General features: G+C 33.5%; 1 protein-coding gene across 1 annotated transcript; it reads right to left on the reverse strand.

Moving 5' to 3' along the window:
• Positions 1-5,810: 5,810 nt before the first annotated feature.
• Positions 5,811-11,702, reverse strand: LOC127728844 (perlucin-like protein). Its single transcript, XM_052236440.1, has 5 exons — positions 11,470-11,702; positions 9,700-9,794; positions 8,007-8,088; positions 7,310-7,521; positions 5,811-5,898 (listed from the first exon to the last, which is right to left on the reverse strand). The coding sequence occupies exons 1-5, from the start codon at positions 11,648-11,650 to the stop codon at positions 5,890-5,892; spliced, it is 579 nt and encodes a 192-aa protein (XP_052092400.1). The 5' UTR covers positions 11,651-11,702; the 3' UTR covers positions 5,811-5,889.
• Positions 11,703-20,737: the final 9,035 nt, after the last annotated feature.

A 20,737-nucleotide genomic window follows, 5' to 3' on the forward strand; every position in this document is an offset into this window, starting at 1 on the left:
AACTAGAAATTAAAGAAACAACAGACACGGCTTCCTCCGCCTCATTTTTAGACTTATACCTCGAATTTGACATACACAGTCATCTGAGTACCAGAATCTATGACAAACGAGACGATTTTAATTTGGAAATTATCAATTTCCCCCACCTTAGTAGCAATATACCAGCTTCACCTGCATATGGGATATACATTTCCCAACTTATTCGATATTCAAGAGCTTGAAGCTCCTACTCAGACTTTGTAAAACGTCACCAGTGTCTAAACAGAAAGCTGATGAACCAGGGGTATGTCAAAGAACGTCTCGTCCTTTTTCTAAAAAAGTTCATCGGAAGGTACCAAGACCTTGTTGATAAATATTCCGTATCAACTTCACAAATAATACATGATGGTCTTGATGTATAGATTCTGCATACTGACGTTGCTTATCATCTTGATAACGTGTTATATTGTTCTTTTATTTGTCTTTGTTCTATTATTAATATTACCTTTACTGTTTGGTCTGTTTTCTGTGATATCCATTTGACGTGGCTCGGTACTTATACATCCCGTCGATGTGTTTGTATTATCTTTCATTTTTGCTGGTGTGTTTTGTACGTGTGACTTTATGTGTTTCTTTGGTACATATGACGTGGCTCTGTACTTTTAAAGATCCCACCATTTTGTTATTGTTCTATTATAATACCATTATGTTATTGTTCTATTATAATTTTGAAAATACTTTGAACGACAAAATTATTTTACTCGCGTAGTGGTATTAACCATATGTAGATTCTCAAAAATTCTAAAGAACTTCTGGCTAATTTTAAATCTCGGTCTTTTTCTGAAATTAGTTCTAACAAAAACTTTTGATTTTTCAAACCTGTATACCACCATTCCCCATGTGAAATTATAATTTTTGAAAATACTTTGAACGACAAAATTATTTTATATTTCTTCCTGTGTGACGTTTACATTTTCTGGCGTCAAACACGCGACTCTACACTAAGAGCTAAGAGCAGATATGAATGCAGTCACAGGACTTTAAATATTTTAATCCTTTATGGGTTGATTTATAATACATTTATAAACAAGCAATGAATGTGGTTGTTAAATTTGATAGATGCTTTTTGTGCTTCTTTGTTAAATGTTTGTTTGTTTTGAGATTGTGACACAGTGATGACTGTTGTACACATATTTTGACAATGTTACCTATTATGTCTGTTTTGTTCACGCATCGTTGTAAATATAATGGAATTTGATGCGACTGTCATACAAGTGGGAGGTTTAGCGCTATAAAACCAGGTTCAACCCACCATTTTCTACATTTGAAAATGCCTGTACCAAGTCAGGAATATGACAGTTGTTGTCCATTCGTTTGAGTGTTTCAACATTTGATTTTGACATTTGATTAGGAACTTTCCGTTTTGCATTTTCCTCGGAGTTCAGTATTTTTGTGATTTTACTTTTTACTTGATTACATGAATATATTACTATAACAAGACCTATAACAATATATATAATGATAATTTCAAATAATCTACCCTCATCGTATGATTATATTTAATACAATATTTTAAGATTAATTAGCCCTTGTCATGAACATACCGGTTTTTGTCCAAACTGGACACCAACAGCTAAATCAACAATGAATTGATAGTCAGTAGGCTAAATCACTATACGATATGGACACATAGTTCAAAAATTTTGACACACTAAAACCACTACTGTTTTTGTAAAAACCGCCAAAATACCCCTACACCAAAATGTTTCGGTTAGCGTTATTTAAAAAAAGAGAGGCGAAAGAAACAAAGGGATATTCAAACTCATAGGTTGAAAACAAACTGGCAATGACATGGCAAAAAACGAAAACGACGAAAAAACAGACAGTACACAAAACACAACAAAGTAAACTAAAACTAAGCAACACGAACCCCACCAAAAACCGAGGTTGCTCTCGGGTACTCCGGAAAGGTAAGAAGATTCAGCTCCACGTGTGGCACCCGTCGTGTTGCTTATGTAAGTACAAATCGGGTAAAGCGCGAGCCAGATGAACCAGAACTGACACTTTGTCTGGATGGATCAAAGCTATCCGATCATGCCTTCAGAAGCGCATTCAGAAACTACGATGTACTATGAGCACTACGGTTTCTTACCCATTCAAGAACCAGGAGGTTGTGGATGATTTATCCTTTTTGCATGACAAATCTATCGTTGTTCTAGCAGATAAAGCCTCCAATAATATTGTCTTCATATGTAAAAACCATTACTTGGAATGTCTCGCAAAAGAGCATGGAATAAACAGCAAAAGTGGTAATCCTACATATTCTTTTACATCATTTACAAAGGATGAAATTTTAGAAAATCACAAATCTGTCCTTCTTTCGTTTGGTATAAAAATCAAAGAAAACGAAAAAAAAATCTACCGTCATTATACTGGAGACCAAAACTTCACAAAACTCCTTATAAAGAACGATACATAGCTGGATCATCAAGATGTTCGACTAAACATCTTTCTAAAGTGCTGACTACTATTCTTTCTACAGTAAAAGATGGCCTTCAAAAATATTGTAATTATTCAACCAGTGGTGTCAATCAGATGTAGATTCTTAAAAGATCTACTGCTAAATCTTATACCACAATCTCTGCAATTTTGCAGCAAAATTAAGACTTGATTTTTCTACACTTTACACTGTAATTCCTAATGCTCAATTGAAAGATCGACTTCACCATCTCATTAAACAGAGCTTTGTCTATAAAAATGGGAATCGTAGATATAAATTTCTTGTTTTGGGTTATAATAATTCTTATTTTGTGAAGAACCACACTGACCCTATCAGAAAATACACTGAAGATGATATTATCAAAATGCTACATTTGTATCAAAAAATTCAAACAAACATACAAACAAATTTGACAAAGACGCCGACAAAAAGTTATTGTAGTTCATATTAAATCTGACAAAGACGCCAACAAAAAAAAGGTTTTGTAACTGATAGTAAATACAGTAATGCCGTACTAGTATACACTTTCCCGATAAAGTACGAATTAAGCAAAATACAATAAAAGGGTAAACAGAATGAAAACAACACTGTAAAATCTCTTGCGTTCGAATCGCACCTCTAGACCTACCTGCACCAGGAGCCAAAAACCCGATAGCAAAATGCGCAAAAACAACGACACGTCAAACGTCATACGACCAAGACCATTTTGTATTATTCGTGAAGTAGACATTGAACATTTATCTATCAGGTCTTGGAACTTTCCAATGAACTTTTTGAGAAAAAGGACGAGACGTTCTTTGACAAAACACTGGCTCATTCATTTTTTGCTCACACACCGGTGACGTTTTACAGAGTCTAAGTAGCAGCTGCAAGCTTTTGAATATCGTATTAATAACGTGTGAGGTTGGTATATTGCTGCTAAGGTGAGGAGAAATGTGTGTCATAGATTGTGGTACTGAGATGACCGCTGTAGTCAAATTCGAGGTATATGTCTTGAAATGAGACGGAGGAATCTGTATCTGTTGTTTTTTTTAATCTCTAGTCATGAGGATATATTAATTGGATTCGTTTGATGTGTTTGAGATTTTGATTTTGCCATTTGATGAGGGACTTTCCGTTTTGAATTTTCCTTGTTATTTTACTTTTTGGATTATTAATGGACAGAAGATCATCAATATACCTGTATGTGTAATTAAATTATCTAACTTTGATCTTCTTGTTCTTTAAGAAGTGTCTGAAGGAACTCCGACTCGTTTGAAAATAAGAAAAGGTCGGCCAGGAGAAGTGCACAGTTGGTTCCCATAGGAAAGCCGACAACCTGCTAGAAAAATGTACCTCCAAATTCAACAAATATGTTGTGATTGAGAAACTCCAGTATACCGATCACTTGTTCTTCGGTGTAGTATGTTTAATTTTGGGGCTATTTTTTTTTTTTTTTTTTTTACAAAATCTGCCCAATTATATCCCAAAACAATGAGTTTATAGCGTGTGGTACCACTATTATAAAAGAAAGCATTGTGGATTATTACTTGTAGACGGGTTTTCAATTTTTCATGTGGTATAGAGGTGTAAAGGGTTGGAAATCGAAGGTTTTGAAACAATTTATTTCGGAGAATGACCGAGATTTAAAATTTCCCAAAGTTCTTTTGTTTTCTTAAGAATCCACGTATGGTTAATGTCACTACGCGAGTATACAGTATCACAATATTTCTGCAATCCCTCTTTCACTGGGGAAAAGAAAAAATGTAAATCTTGCTGACAGCTCCTTGGTGGAGCATGCAGATGAGCCGGCAATGAACCGTTGTTTGTACGGAGCTATATGAAGTTTAGGTATTCAATAAACAAATAAGTCCTCAGATTTGTTGTTAATTGAAATATTGAATGAGACCATGAAGGACTTGTGGTTTATCAAGATTTCATTCTTATCAACAGTTACGTTTTTGTACGTAGGATAACCCGAGTGTTCATTTTTTATCGTTAATAGAGGACTGACATCTCACAGCTTCTTTGTCTCTTAATACAGACTTTGGTCGAAAAATAGATTTATGGAAATCAAAACCAAACATGAAAAACATTTATTATCAGAATTATTCTGATGATATTAAACTGACTTGACTGATATTATCAAGATACTTGATTTCTTGATTGACAACATATTTGTTATGCTTAGAGGACGTTTTTTTGAACAAACAATCGGCGTTCCAAAGTGAACTAACTATGCTCCTTTTCTTGTCGACTCGTTCCTTAGCTTAGTTCATACGACACATTTGAACACATCGAAATTGAGATAAAGAATACAACGTATACAGTTGACTCTGCTTCATATCTTGACTTTCATCTAGAAATTGACAATGATGGTCGGTTTAGAACAAACAAAGCTTTACGACAAAAAAAATTATTTCAGTTTCCCGATTGTGAACTATCCATTTCTATGTAGCAAAAAGGTATAACAAAAATACCTAATTCCAAGGTAAGTTCAAAAAGAGGAAGTCCATACAAACTGACAAAATCAAAACTTTAACAAACAACTGAACGAAAGGAAAACAACTGTCATATTTCTGACTTGGTAAACGCATTTTCAAAGAAGATGATGGGTTAAACCTGGTTTTATTAGCTAGGTAAACCTACCACTTGTACAGCAACATTCCAATAGCGCCTGCATATGGAGTATATATACTTCCCAGATGATACGATATTCCAGAGTATTCCTATCATGATTTCCTTGATAGAACATTGCTGCTGGTAACAAAAATAAGAACAAAAATACCGAACTCCAAGGAAGCTTTTAAACAATAGTTCAAGTGGTGAAGTTGGAATTGTCCCTTCCGATATATCATGAGTTGGTTGACTGTGATTGAATTCAGTTTCACAGATGACGACCGATATGTTCCAACTGTTGTTACCACAATCCTGCTCTTTTTTTTCGAATGTGACTTACAGTATTAGACTTAACACCGGGTGTGTACCTACATGAGCAACATGACGAATGTCACATACTGGAGGACCGGAGATCATCCCCGGTTTTGGTGGGGATCAATTTGCTTAGTCTTTAGGTTTCTATGTTGTGTTTGTTTTTATAATGGTGTTTGTCTTTTGGTCGTTTTTCATTTTTGTCATGGTATTGTTAGTTTGTTTTGATCGCCCTTTTGTTATTTTTTGCCTCACTCACTTTCAAATTATAAACGAAAGGGCAAATTCTCTTCTATAAATATTTTAATTGGAAAATATTCATTTCATTTCTATTTATTAATACAACAAAATACGAAAATATTTCTTTATTTTCCATAAATATATAATTGCAATATAAAAAATATAGAAAAATATATATCAAATTGGTTATTTTTCTTTGCTGAGGTATGAATTTCATGTTGATTCAGGGACAAAGTTGGTGTTGATTGTAGAAATTCGTATTATTGTCCCTGAAATAGAACAATACAAATATGTTATTGTATTAACTGCAAAGAGTTTGACCTTATTTGGGGCAGCATTGAATGGATTCAACCAACATTTGCTATTTCATTAAGAAATTAATTAAATCCATTCATTTCATTTGGGAATAGCAACGAACAGTTCCTATTTCATTGACAAATTTGTTAAATCCATTAATTTTATTTTTAAATTGCAGCTTAACAACATTAATAACAATTTATTCATTTGGTGCGTTCAAAGCGTTTTCTGGATTATCTTTCATTAGGAAAAACAAAACCCCAGGAAATTTTAAAGCCGATGTATGAACACTTGAACACTTGAGATATTTGACGAAAAGGATATCAAAATTCCATAAAGTCAAGTTTGTCTGGGGGGCAATGGAGCCTTAGTTTTGTAACACATAAATTTAGAGAATTAAACATATAGGTAAGTTAAAAATCATTGCATTATCGAGGTACTGACTACTGAACTTCTTATACCATTGTGGATAATCAGTCCACCAGTAGCGGTATCGACATAGTGCTAGAAAATGAAAAGAACACTTAATAGTTTCAGCGAGTCCGAAGCGTTTTCTGTATAACCTAGATGAGGAACACTCAAAACTCAAAGTTTGAATACTAAAGAGGTGTAAGTACTATATGAGGAGCTATAATATATATAGACAGAATCCAACTACTGAATAGCATGCCCCTCATTTGGGAAAGGCAAAAATATAATGTAGCCTGAATGAGTTAGAATCTTAGTTTTTTAATAATTTTTTAAGATAGCCGTTGACTTATATTTGAAATCGCAAATTCTCTTCTATAAATATTTTAGTTGGAAAATGTTCATTTCCTTAATTATTTCTATTTATTAATACAACGAAGTACGAAAATATTTCTTTATTTTCCATAAACATATAATTGCAATATAAAAAAATATAGAAAAATATATATCAAATTAGTTATTTTTTGGTTGATATAGTCGAGCATTTGGTTTTGTCAGGTATTATGTACTTTCCCTTTTTTTGATTTACCTTGGAGTTCGCTATTTTTGTGAATACTTTTTTGTAGAAATTTGGATTGTTATTACAGCTTCTAGAGAATTCCTGATATTTCACCGTAACTTAATTCAGTGTTTATACATAAGAATTGTTATTAACGTTATATAATGTATATACATAAGAATTGTTACTCGATTTTCGTGAGAATACAGAACACTTTGATTTATTACGTTTTGTGTGTTTTATCCGTATGTCACGTCTTGAGTTTAATATTATGTATAGTCTTAAACTCAAGACGTGACATACGGATAAAACACACAAACGTAATAAATCAAAGTGTTCCGTATTCTCATGTCGATAAGTCTAAGGGGATCGTGTATATTTAATGAGTCTAGTTTGTTTTCTCTATTTAAACTTACAGCTGCTTTTTCACAAATGAAGTTAAAACGCTTGGCACATTTATGATCATTCCAGTTGTATGATTTTCCCTTATCAATATGGCCACAGTTTTCCTTTGCACTGTTTGGTTCATTTCCAGCCCATGAAGTAAAGGTCAGTGGAGTTAAATCGGACACCCATTCCCATTGTCCATTAACCTCACGTGCGCCTATCCATCTTTGTTTATTTGTTGCTGCAAATAAAAGCATCGTTATCATTATTTCTTCCCATAGATAAGTCCGTTACTTTTATGAATAAAATCAACCTGAATGCGCTAGTTGATTAATTAAGCAGTTACTAAAATCAAATTTCATTTATTAGCTATATTTCTAATATCTAAATGCACGGAATCTATAATTTCGTTGAGAGTTGTTAGAGGGAAATTATTCTTCTTTCTTTTTTGATATTTGAAATATTACATTTTGTACTAGCCATGTACTTTGAAATGTATCGATAATCATTAAAAACTAAACTAACTAAGAATAGAAACATAAATGAAATATCAGATTTTTTACCAATAATACGTTTGTTATTCAGCTTATCATAATAATTATTATTATCATTTCTTTTCCTTGAATGATTTTTTCTATTAGAAATTAAAAACAAACACCAAACAGAAAAAAGTAGCACATGTAACATTCCAGAGATTAGTAACTTTCTTATATGTCCTCTACAAACCTTTAGACTTTTGTTTCAGCCAAATATTTTCGGTGGCACTTTCAATTTTTACCAGATTACTTGACTTCTGTCTACATTCACGCTGAAAAGTACATTGTTATTAAGATTTGAAATAAACACACACACAAATATTCAACATATATGTAACACTTTCAAACGTATCCCTACCACAAAACGTGTCCATTTCGACAAAACGTGTCCTTAAAATACAAATCGCACTAACGTGTTCAATTTTACATCCTCTAAACGTGTCCAATTAATTGCCTTACTTAAACGTGTCCGATTTTTTCCTCTCTCAAACATGTCAAACAATTGTTATCCGCCGACATGTGTCCACTTTGAGACGCCAAAACGTCTAACAACTCGAAGCTCTATTATATCCTTTGTGACGACAGTAACGTCTTTGGCTAATTCAATGATGAAGTCGTGTTTCTACTAGGCTCCAAAGACAAAAATGAATGAAGACCGCTATTCAATGACATCAATGCAGACGTATTTGGGACACAATTTCCGGGGAATAAAAGAGTTAATGAGTTTAAAGACGAAAATAAAAAATGCTGACCTCGTTAAATTGCATATACAGAAGTGTCGTACTGAAGGATGATCAAGGCATGAAGGAATCAAGACATGTATACAATGCAAATCTCAATGTTTGTCACAGTTGCAAATATTTCATCCATATTTATGACGAATTTAAAAATGAAAAATGGAAAAAAAACTGTTCATTAGGCATACAGATGGGACTTTTTTAATTTTTGTACAGTTGAAATCAATGTTTATTGAGGTAATTCTTAATAGTTTGGCCTCGGGCATCACTGAAGATATATTTATTATCTAAATGTGTCTCTGGTGCAGCCGTAGTAAGAGCACGTTTTACATAGCAACCAATGCAGTAAGTTGGACGGCACAAAAACTTCTATCTTTCTAGATGTTGTTTAACGCCCTGCACAGAAACTTAAGCCCCGAGTTCACGTATCATATATTTAAACAGAAGACTTTAGTTTTTTTCCAATTGTATGTCTCCTCCGAAAATTATATTGGTTGAGGGTTGATAAAGCATTCAATATGGATTTGACATGGATTGCTCATTTAATGTTAAAGCAATAAACTCAATGTACTTGAAACTCTTGATGTTTCGACTTTTGACATGAACGATCGTTTATTACATCCTCTAATATGGTAAAATGTCTTCTACCAGAATATTCATGGTTTTTCTCCCATTTCCACTGTCCACGGACTGGGGCTTAGATGCATTTGATACAGTTTTGATCACAGGCTGATTTTTTTGTATACAAACTATAATTCATCACCTCGACAATTCAAATTTTTAATTAAAACAAACCTGCATACGCTACTTTTAGAGATAAATAGGTCGAAATTTTAGACATTTTCACAAAATTTCGCTTTCTTCGAATTTTTAATCCTTTTAACAGGCATACATTTATTGTTTCCGACCAAAGAGCAGAAAATCAGCCCAAGGACACCAATGGGTATTCAACGTTGCGAGCTGATATTTGTGAAACATTTGGAATATCTTTTTACATAAGTATGCTCTACATCTGTGTAACAATTCTTTGAAAATAATTAATTTTTTTATATAATTTGAAATCTTTTTCGTTGTACAGAAATAAAAAGTAAATGTACCCTACTCAATTGAAAACAAGTATGTCAATTTAGCGTTTGATGTGTTTACCTCAGCATTTATCCAAGTGTCTGTATTCTTACTGAAAAAGTAACAACTTCCTTGGTAACTGAGCCATCCTGGTTCACATGTGGGAGCTGTCTTTTCTGTATATGAAAAACAAAATTCCGTTTTACTCTTAACTGAAAATTCTAAAAGTGAATACAAAAACACTATATGTCCATTAAAATATTGAATTATATGATAAATTAGAGGCAACTGCAGTTAAAGATGTTCAAATCTCATAAATCCATTAACAAAATACAAATTCAGGTAAATAAAAACGGAGGGAATAGCATGAACTCCAAAAGGAGCGAGACCAAGTGCGTCGACCCGGTAAGCTTCTCCTGCTCCGCATGCACCGTTCGCCATGCAAATCCACGGAAAAAGTATTTCTATCTCATGGTTTGTCTAGACACTGATGTACGACTAAAAATAAGGATCTGTTACAAGCGTGATGATTTAAATGTTCTATTGTTAATTATCATGCATCTACCGCGCAAGTCATCGTGAATTGCTTCATTATATCATATTCTAACTTTTCTAGAGAGAAATCTTTAGTCGGCAATAAATTGTATAAATATAAAAATAAGGAGTTGTGGTATGATTGGAAACTAGACAATTAACCACCAGGCATAATCCAAGTGACGTGGATGTAAGCAACTGAAGGTCACCGTACGACCTTCAACATATATCCACTACGGTATTTCTTTCGTTATCCATGTCTTTGTAATATCAATACTCTTACTACTTAATATGTCTAATCTGTATGATATAAATTGTTCTCACTGTGGGACAATTTTTCGGAATTTTTTATGTTAATGCTCTACAACTTCGTTTTATATTTGACCTTTTAACTGTTTTGAGTCGAGCGACACTGAAGAGTCTCGTGTAGACAAAGAGCGCGTCTTATTCTTTATACATTTGATGTATGCCTTTTTGTGCTTCTTCGTTACATTTGTTTGTTTTTATAGTGATTAAGATGATAACACAATGTTGACTGCTGTACGCCTATTTTTGACATTTTTACCTATTGTGTCTGTTTGTTTTGTTCACGCATCGTTGTCAATATAATGGAATTTGATGCGACTGTCATACAAATGAGAGGTTTAGCTAGCTATAAAACCAGGTTCAATCCATCATTTTCTACATAAGAAAATGCCTGTACCAAGTAAGGAATATGACAGTTGTTATCCATTCGTTCGATGTGTTTGAGCTTTTGATTTTGCCATTTGATTAGGGACTTTCCTTTTTGAATTTTCCTCGGAGTTCAGTATTTTTGTGATTTTACTTTTTTCTTACATGCTAAAATTACAAGACTGGTATCTTTGATGAGTTTTCATACGTAGTCAACATTATTTTTCATTCATACATATATGAAAAAAAAAAACATTTTTGAAAATTTCGTATGTCGCGTCAGAGCTCACAATACCCTGTTGGCTGGACTCCATATGATGATGAAATTTATTTATTTTTTAAAGACGGTATATATTTTAAATCTTGAGGTGATACTCTTCATTTCTTTTTTTGGCATGAGTATTCAAATATTATTAATTAGTTCATTTATTCATAAATAGATATAAATGTATACGTCATTCGTTGTTGTTTACACAAAAATAAATGATGATAAATTATGAGCTTGTTACAAACAGATAAATTTTGCCCGTGTTTTTATCATTTGTTTACAAAATATCATAATATTGATCATTCTTCAAAATAAAATGAGACTTTTTACTCCCCACTTAAGCATTGCTATATTCTATCTGAATGTTCTTTACTTACTTTTCAATTTATTTTCCAGTGAAGTGAGTTGTACTCTTACTTGTACGAGATTATTTTCTGATGTTGTCAATTTGGATTGTAAATTATCAAACACTGTTTCATCTTCTTTTGAAATACATTGACTGGCGGCAAGCGAAAATAGTGCACACAACACTACTGTTAGAATTGCTGTAGAATCCATGTCACTTATCTAGAATGATTGCAAGGTATTCTAAAATGTATTTATAAAGTGAAAAAAAAAACATTATTATTTATTCACAATTAAATAACATTTGTATGATACTTTTTTAATTCTCTTTTATTCATCGTTTTACTTGATATTTTATTACATTGAAAAAAGCGCAGAGGATATTTGGTATTTGTACAAAATTTAACAGAAATGTTAAGTGGTCTGCCTTTACTGGTTTGTACGCTTTTTAATGCATCTTTTGTTCGTCCACTGGTCGAGATAAACAGAAGAGAGCTGAGATCCGAAAAAGCTCATTTAACCCTGTCATAAATTAATACGGTTCCAAATCAGGAATCCCAACATTAGTTGTCTTATGTCATATCTTTTAAAATGTTTTTGTTACTTGGAGGTTCCGCGTTGATTACAAAATCTAAATGGGAATGCATTCTGCAACATTATTCAAAAAGAAACATATTACCCGCATTTTTAAGCAAAGAACAGGTTGACGTAATCTTGGTTTTTATATTTTCTTCTATATTCATTCTGTTTATTTCATTATTTTATATAAATCAAATTATTTATTAAGTAAGCTTACCGTTTCAGTGTATTCTGTTGCTAGAAATGATATTCTATGTTTTTATTAAAATATTATCCCTTTATATATTTTTTTTTTGGCAACACTCCCCCTGTTTTTGTTTTGGTTTTTTTAACGTTGTTTATTTTTTAAGAGTTGGACATAATTCCGAGAATTGTTTTTATCATAACAATATTGTCGTAATTGTTCAGGTAAATTAACTTTGATCTTACCTTCATTTACGTAACTAAGTATGTTTATTACTTATCATATACAAGCAAAAGTACATTTTTGTTGTTTCTTAAATTGGTTTTTGCTTATATCCCTATCTTAAGTCTTTCAAATATGCTCTGATAGAAAATCTTATTTGGAAAACCTGAAAATTATATTTTAGGTATAACTGCGTTACCAACTAAATAGTTTTTAAAGCATAAATCAAACTGTATTGCTAATTTAAACTTTGATTCCAAACGAATGGATACAAATAGTTTAATTTCTCTTTATCCAGAGAGCTTTGCTTTTTATTTAAGGTAAAATACATGCGTATTTGGTCGCCACCAGCCAAATTTCAAGGTCTAACTGTAACTTTTTATAAATATTTGATAAATTTTGAAATATTGAAAAGATTTGCCATCGTCTCAATTAATGTTGAATACTAACATTTTTTCTATCATATATATTGTTTGACCGACATACTATGACAAAGAAGATGTTAGGTAAACATCAATGACACAGGACACTGAAGAGCATTCTTTATGTCACCGAGTGTACAATAACATATCATAAAGTGACTGAATCGGTTTTTTTTTCTGAAAATAGTTTTCCATCATAACGAATCTTGGCAGATGGCTAATTCAAAGATGATTTCTTCTAAAAGTGTTCCGTAGCAAGATAGCAAGAAAACAACATGACTGTCAGTTCTTTTGAGCTTTTCGTTTGCGTTGCAGTCAGCAATCCTGTGCTGACGAGTATTATAATTCTAAAATGGGCTCATTTCTGTATATTTACTGCTGATTAAGTCTCAGCATCATTAAAATCTAACGTTTGATTTTGTCACTTTTTATGGACTTCCCCTTTTTGAATTTATCATGGAATTCAGTATTTTGGTTATATTTGTTTCCTGACACTAATACATTTCTTACAAATAAGACTTATTGTTCCCTTTGATCATCCATGTAAGTTTAAAGCTTCATGACTACAATAGGAAATTACTTGTTTGTATAGCAAGCGTCATCAATGAAAGACTCCAAGACAGACATCAGTTTATTTCCTCTCTGTCCATTAAAACATCACTACATTTTCTCCGTGTATATTTATATATCATTTATGATGATAAATAATTATATAGCTAGTTTTTCCTAATTGAAATCTCATGTGTTTCATTGACAGCCGAAGTTTTAGGGGTAAGAATCATATTTTTATTCTTCATCATTTTACTTTACATTTATTTGTATTTATTCGTTTGATGTGTGTGACCTTTTGATTTTGCCATTTGATACAGGACTTTCCGTTTTGAATTTTCCTTGGAGTTCGGTATTTTTGTCATTTTACTTTTTACTTCAAACTAATAAGAAAATATGTCTTATAATAAAGACTTGTCATCATGTTGAATATTAATCATATTTTGGCTTACATTCTGTAAATAAAGTTTCTGCTAGAATTAAAATGAACTACCAGGTGAATTAAGGGAGAGTAGAAACGCGCTATTATAGGATTCAGATAGATATTTGCAGTGTTAATATTCTTCTTTTTTTTATACTGAATGAGAAATCATCTGTTATGCAAACAAATGTATTGGTTATGTATGTTCCCTTACATAGTAGTTATTTTATTTTATTTTAAAAATGGGATAGAGAATCCCCTCAAGTTCTAGAAAAAAAAATACTTTTCAGTATTGTAATTATATCACACAAAGGATACGATAGTCTAAGGAAGTCGATAAATGTCATGTTTACTCGACATACCAACGACAACACAGTCTCGTTTGAACGCATTGGTTGAATGATACGATGACGTCAGTGTTTCATCTCACGATCCCTCACTTTTGTTTGGTTTTTACTTTGATTTGTATCTTCGTAATGGATTTATGACTTAAGTATCAATCAGTACAATCAACGGATGTAGTGTAAAGACGTCATTAAGTGAAGTGAACTTTTTACAATGTACATCCTTTTTTTTTTTGGGGGGGGGGGGTCTCACTGGCGTATACCCCGTGATTAGTTTTGTTCAAAGCTAGGGATCAACTTATAGTAATGTCTGAAAATAATTAAAAAGAAGATATGCTTGCTTGACATTCATTTTGACATATTTTGTATATTTTTTTATAACAGCTACGGTCATTTTATTGAATAGAATACCAGTAAAAACTCATTAAATATACCAGTAAGATATTCAATTTTCGAAGTCTATTATGTAAAATGTATCATTAATCACTAGAAAGGTTGCGGAGATCATTTATTGACATGGCAGAAATATCTAATGAAAGAAGTAATGATATTTAATATCTGACTGTACTTTAAACATTGTTTTTCATTTCTGTGCTGTTTATGAGATATAAGCAACAAACAAACATTGTGCTGTATTTAATCAAATGAATGTTTGATCAATCTACATCAACCATATTGTTTGATTTCTTTTTCATCAAGAAATCCCACAGAAAATACACTAATTTGACAAACAAAGAAACTACTGAAGTCGTATTAATGATGTAAAAGAGTTATGTTTGCATAACAATCAATTAACAATGCACTTTATTGCAAAAATGAGCAAAAATAATATCAAAAGAAAATTAATAACTGTAGTCATTTCCGTCAAATATTTGCCGTTTTGTAAGTTTATTAATGAATCGGTAATATGTTTGTTCCTCCGGCGAAACCTTGAAAAGATATTCTTTCAAATTCTATGGGTTTTACCAATTCCAATCTAATATTTGGATTAGCATTTGTTTTTGTGTTACTATATCGAACGTTGTGTCTGTTTGTTACTCTTATGGTAAAGAATTCAAATTAAAAGGGAAACAATCTTTATCTATTTACAGGTTACAATGCTAGCTTTTATTCTAATATGTGTACTGAAAACAGGCTTGGTTCGAACACAAGAAAACAATTTGTTCCCTGAAACAACAAACCAGTTTCCGTCCAATCAAAACAATCACTCATTGGTCAATGGTTTAACAAGTATGATTATCGAGGACAAAACTCATTCAGAACTCACTACAGTACAGACTGCGTCAACGGACATATACTTTCCATCTTCAACTATCACTATAAATCTGAGCTCGGAAGATGTCACAATTTCCTTAGCCAATGATTCAAATAATGAACTAATAGAGATCAATGGCAATGGAAAAAATGTGAACCGTATGAATGACGTAATAGATTACGTAAAATATATACAGAACGCGTATGTCTTACCGCCACTTTGTTTAGCTGGAATAGCGGGAAACACGGTCGCTGGAACAGTTTTATTTAAACAAAGAAGCCTGAATTCGTCTTTTATTTACATGTTTGCTATGGTTGTCGCTGACATATTAAGTTTGATATCAGACCTGTTCGTTTCTGCAGGAACTATAATCGAACATTACACCACATCAGAAAGTCTGCGGAAACATGCAATTGAACTGAGTCATTGGAGTGGAGCGTTAGTGTCGTTTACATTTCGCTGTACGGCTATTAATATTGTATGCATTCTTTCCGTGGAAAGATTCATTGCAATAACTTATCCATTTCATCTCAAATCAGCTTTAACCGTCAGATTCCCTCGTACATTTGTTTCCATTGCATTTCTGATTGGTATATTTGCTAATGTAGCAAAACCAATTAATATTAAATTCATGGATATTCAGAACGCCAATACAAGTGTTTATGGAGCTGTAAGAACGGACTTTTATGTAGCCAATAAGAAGATAATGGATACAGTGGTATTTTGCCAACGACTTTTCACCGGACCTGTCCAGATTATCATGTTTTGTGTCATGAACGTGCTCATAATACGCGGCATGTTTCAAAGTAGAAAAAACATGGGCGCAATAAAAGCTGTAAATTCAGCATTGATAAGTGACCGAAAGCATTTACAGGTCAAGCTTTGCAAACTATTCCTCGTTCTCTGTGCTTGGAACATACTAGCATTTTTACCAAATTCCATTTTACTGATCATTGCAAGGTTTTTCCCCGAGCTTGGACTAAGTAATTTAAGATCGTACACAGCATGGCTTATTGGGGACAGTGGTGATATTCTTCGCATTATAAACAGTGCTAGTGATTTCATTGTTATTATCCTCATGTCGTCGGATATTCGAAAATCCTTTTGCAGCAAATTTAGTACAAATTAGTAGCTAAAACAGTAACTTGAATTTTATCACTCGTAACATTGCAGTTCACACCTTTAAAAATAACGTGTCTGAGCATAAACTCAAATGATTTGTTTGTATAATAGACAGAGCTGATGTGAAAACGAGTTCCAAAGAAAATATAAAGCAATGTGCAAATGTTCATGGATGCCGTAGATCTTTATAAAAAGAAATAGTATTAAAAAAAGTGTACTTGAACTTGAACCCAACAAAAACGTTTCGTTTATGTTATTTTCTGTATCATATTTCTATACATAAATTAAATTTGGGAATTACTGTATGATATATCCTCGTAAGTCAGGGGCTGTTATTACAGTGTAAGAAGACTTGTAGCTAGTAACGTCATCCATAGACTATCATAGATCAAGAGTTAGGCCAGTAGTTTTCTTTAAAACTTAGTTTGTTTGTTTGTTTCTGTATGATTATAAATGTTGCAAACCACAGACTCATTTTAATTCAAACACATTGTGATTGTCTTGATTTATATACATTTAAAAAATCAATTAAGAATTGAATGCTTCTTTTGGAATTCATCGACCAATCAAACTTGACTAGTGGATCGCATGAAACTTCTATGAAAAGTAATTATTAGGGAGTGATAAACTTACCAAAGTTCAATGAATATTCAAAATAATAAGTTTTCAAATATATACTTCTTGGTATTGGAAAATCTCCAGAAACAATCCTCGTGTGCACAATTGCCAATAAACTCTCATAGCCAGGACTTGATATAGACACTTTGGAAAGAAGTTTTGGCCAGATTTTACAAGCGCCAAATATCCCACTTGTGTGATAATCGACCGTCATTTATGTTCCAATGTTATATCTTAATGTCGTGTCGCGTGTATCATTGTATCTTTACTTTAATTTAAACAGACACCCATGGCAAGGGGTTCCTGCTTCCTGAAAGTCTGGCATACTCTCACACATATATTTGATTCGATAACCAGAAAGGTTTACTGCATTCCGAGGTAGATTCAAAAGCTAAATTCATTTGAATTATTTGAAAGGCAACAAAATATGCCAACTCATATGTATGCATATTGATTGCTGGAAAAATTGACAACATACAATACTGAAAGTACATGTAATCAATAGCATTTAATTCCAAACGACGGAAGGCCTACTGTTAAAGTCAAGATCTGTTAGGCACTCAAATAGATAATATTGAATTTCATTCATTCATGTAGTACGACCCAACTACATGATAATCGTATATTTTCTCCGCAAATAAAATATATTCATGCAAGTCTCAAGGCGCACCTGAGATCACCCCCGGTTTTTGGTGGGGTTCGTGTTGCACATCAGTTAGTTTTCTATGTTGTGTTTTGTATACTGTTGTTTGTCTTTTGGTCTTTTTCGTTTTTTTGCCCTGACGTTGTCTGTTTATTTTCGACTTATGAGTTTGAATGTCCTTTTGGTATCTTTCGCCTCTCTTGTCATTGAGTTGTTGTTTCAATAACGTATACCCGAAATGGTTTTTTTTTATTCATAAGTTCGCCGAATATTTTAATCTGGTTTCGTGCCGAAAATGTTAAATTTATAATCGAGGCCGTCTGATTATTCCCTTTATACTGAATCTATTAAAAAGGTTCACAGATTGCTGAATTCACTAAGTGGTAGTGATATAAATACAGATTGCTGCAATTACTTGATTTAGTATGAAATACAGCTTGTAAGGTTTTTTTTAATTGAGAGGGCTTCAAATTCTGTTAGACCTCAACAGTATTCCCAGAGAATTAACTCTTATCTGTATAAAAGAACGTACTTAAAAATCAAACACGGCCTTATCTTCTTGGTATATCAACAGCAAAACAATGAAAACAATACGTTATAAATTTCATGCGTCCGAAGCGCTTTTCTGGATTTACCTTCATCAGGAATGCTCAAAGCCGAATATTTGAAAGCCAAAGATGTATAAGAACTGAAACAGTTGATGAGATGTATGACCAAAAAGGACCTAAAAAATAGCCAAATCCATCTAAGGTCAACTTTGCCTGAGGGAGTTGAAACCTTAGTTTCTTTATAATTTCAAAATTTATTAACGGAAGAGTCAACTATAAATATCATCACTATGTTCAAAAAATGAACATTTGAAATATGTATATATAGAAATAACAAAATGTCCTGGCATTAAACTTAATTATTTTTTTGTTCATTTTTAGCTCACCTGGCCCGAAGGGCCAAGTGAGCTTTTCTCATCACTTGGCGTCCGTCGTCCGTCGTCCGTCGTCGTCCGGCGTCGTCCGTCGTCGGCGTTAACTTTTTACATTTTGAACTTCTTCTAGAGAACCACTAAATGGAATGAAACCAAACATGGCATGAATGTTCCTTATGAGGTGCTGACCAAGTGTTGTTACTTTGTAGCGGATCCATCATCCAAGATGGCCGCCAGCGGGGGACTTAGTTTAACCTAGGACCCTATGGGAAATACATACAAATGTCTTCTTTTAGAGAACCACTGAATGGAATGAAACCAAACATGGCATGAATGTTTCTTATGAGGTGCTGACCGAGTGTTGTTACTTTGAAGCTGATCCATAATCCAAGATGGCCGCCAGCTGGGGACTTAGTTTAACATAGGACCCTATGGGAAATACATACAAATGTCTTCTTTTAGAGAACCACTGAATGGAATGAAACCAAACATGATATGAATGTTCCTTATGAGGTGCTGACCAAGTGTTGTTACTTTGAAGCCGATCCATAATCCAAGATGGCCGCCAGCGGGGGACTTAGTTTAACCTGGGACCCTATGGGAAATACATACAAATGTCTTCTTTTAGAGAACTACTGAATGGAATAAAACCAAACATGGCATGAATGTTCCTTATGAGGTGCTGACCGAGTGTTGTTACTTTGAAGCCGATCCATAATCCAAGATGGCCGCCTGCAGGGGACTTAGTTTAACATGGGACCCTATGGGAAATACATACAAATGTCTTCTTTTAGAGAACCACTGAATGGAATGAAACCAAACATGGCATGAATGTTTCTTATGAGGTGCTGACCGAGTGTTGTTACTTTGAAGCTGATCCATAATCCAAGATGGCCGCCAGCTGGGGACTTAGTTTAACATAGGACCCTATGGGAAATACATACAAATGTCTTCTTTTAGAGAACCACTGAATGGAATGAAACCAAACATGGTATGAATGTTCCTTATGAGGTGCTGACCAAGTGTTGTTACTTTGAAGCGGATCCCTAATCCAAGATGGCCGCCAGGGGGGACTTAGTTTAACATGGGACCCTATGGGAAATACATACAAACGTCTTCTTTTAGAGAACTACTGAATGGAATGAAACCAAACATGGCATGAATGTTCCTTATGAGGTGCTGACTGAGTGTTGTTACTTTGAAGCCGATCCATAATCCAAGATGGCCGCCAGCGGGGGACTTAGTTTAACATGGGACCCTATGGGAAATACATACAAATGTCTTCTTTTAGAGAACCACTGAATGGAATGAAACCAAACATGGCATGAATGTTCCTTATGAGGTGCTGACCAAGTGTTGTTACTTTGAAGCTGATCCATAATCCAAGATGGCCGCCAGCAGGGGACTTAGTTTAACATTGGACCCTATAGGAAATACATACAAATGTCTTCTTTTAGAGAACCACTGAATGGAATGAAACCAAACATGGCATGAATGTTCCTTATGAGGTGCTGACTGAGTGTTGTTACTTTGAAGCCGATCCATAATCCAAGATGGCCGCCAGCGGGGGACTTAGTTTAACATGGGACCCTATGGGAAATACATACAAATGTCTTCTTTTAGAGAACCACTGAATGGAATGAAACCAAACATGGCATGAATGTTCCTTATGAGGTGCTGACCAAGTGTTGTTACTATGAAGCTGATCCATAATCCAAGATGGCCGCCAGCAGGGGACTTAGTTTAACATTGGACCCTATAGGAAATACATACAAATGTCTTCTTTTAGAGAACCACTGAATGGAATGAAACCAAACATGGCATGAATGTTCCTTATGAGGTGCTGACCGAGTGTTGTTACTTTGAAGCCGATCCATAATCCAAGATGGCCGCCTGCAGGGGACTTAGTTTAACATGGGACCCTATGAGAAATACATACAAATGTCTTCTTTTAGAGAACCACTAAATGGAATGAAACCAAACATGGCATGAATGTTCCTTATGATGTGCTGACTGAGT

Source organism: Mytilus californianus, unplaced genomic scaffold (assembly GCF_021869535.1).
Source record: "Mytilus californianus isolate M0D057914Y unplaced genomic scaffold, xbMytCali1.0.p SCAF_2, whole genome shotgun sequence".
Lineage (NCBI taxonomy): Eukaryota > Metazoa > Mollusca > Bivalvia > Mytilida > Mytilidae > Mytilus > Mytilus californianus.

What these genes read in the sequence shown, in the direction of transcription:
- LOC127728844 (XM_052236440.1), bottom strand. Translation starts at nt 11,650, where the DNA reads ATGGATTCTACAGCAATTCTAACAGTAGTGTTGTGTGCACTATTTTCG. An exon ending in ACTGGAAAATAAATTGAAAA is followed by an intron (nt 9,795 to 11,469) that starts GTAAGTAAAGAA and finishes TTTCATATACAG; the next exon opens with AAAAGACAGCTCCCACATGT. An exon ending in ACACTTGGATAAATGCTGAG is followed by an intron (nt 8,089 to 9,699) that starts GTAAACACATCA and finishes TGTACTTTTCAG; the next exon opens with CGTGAATGTAGACAGAAGTC.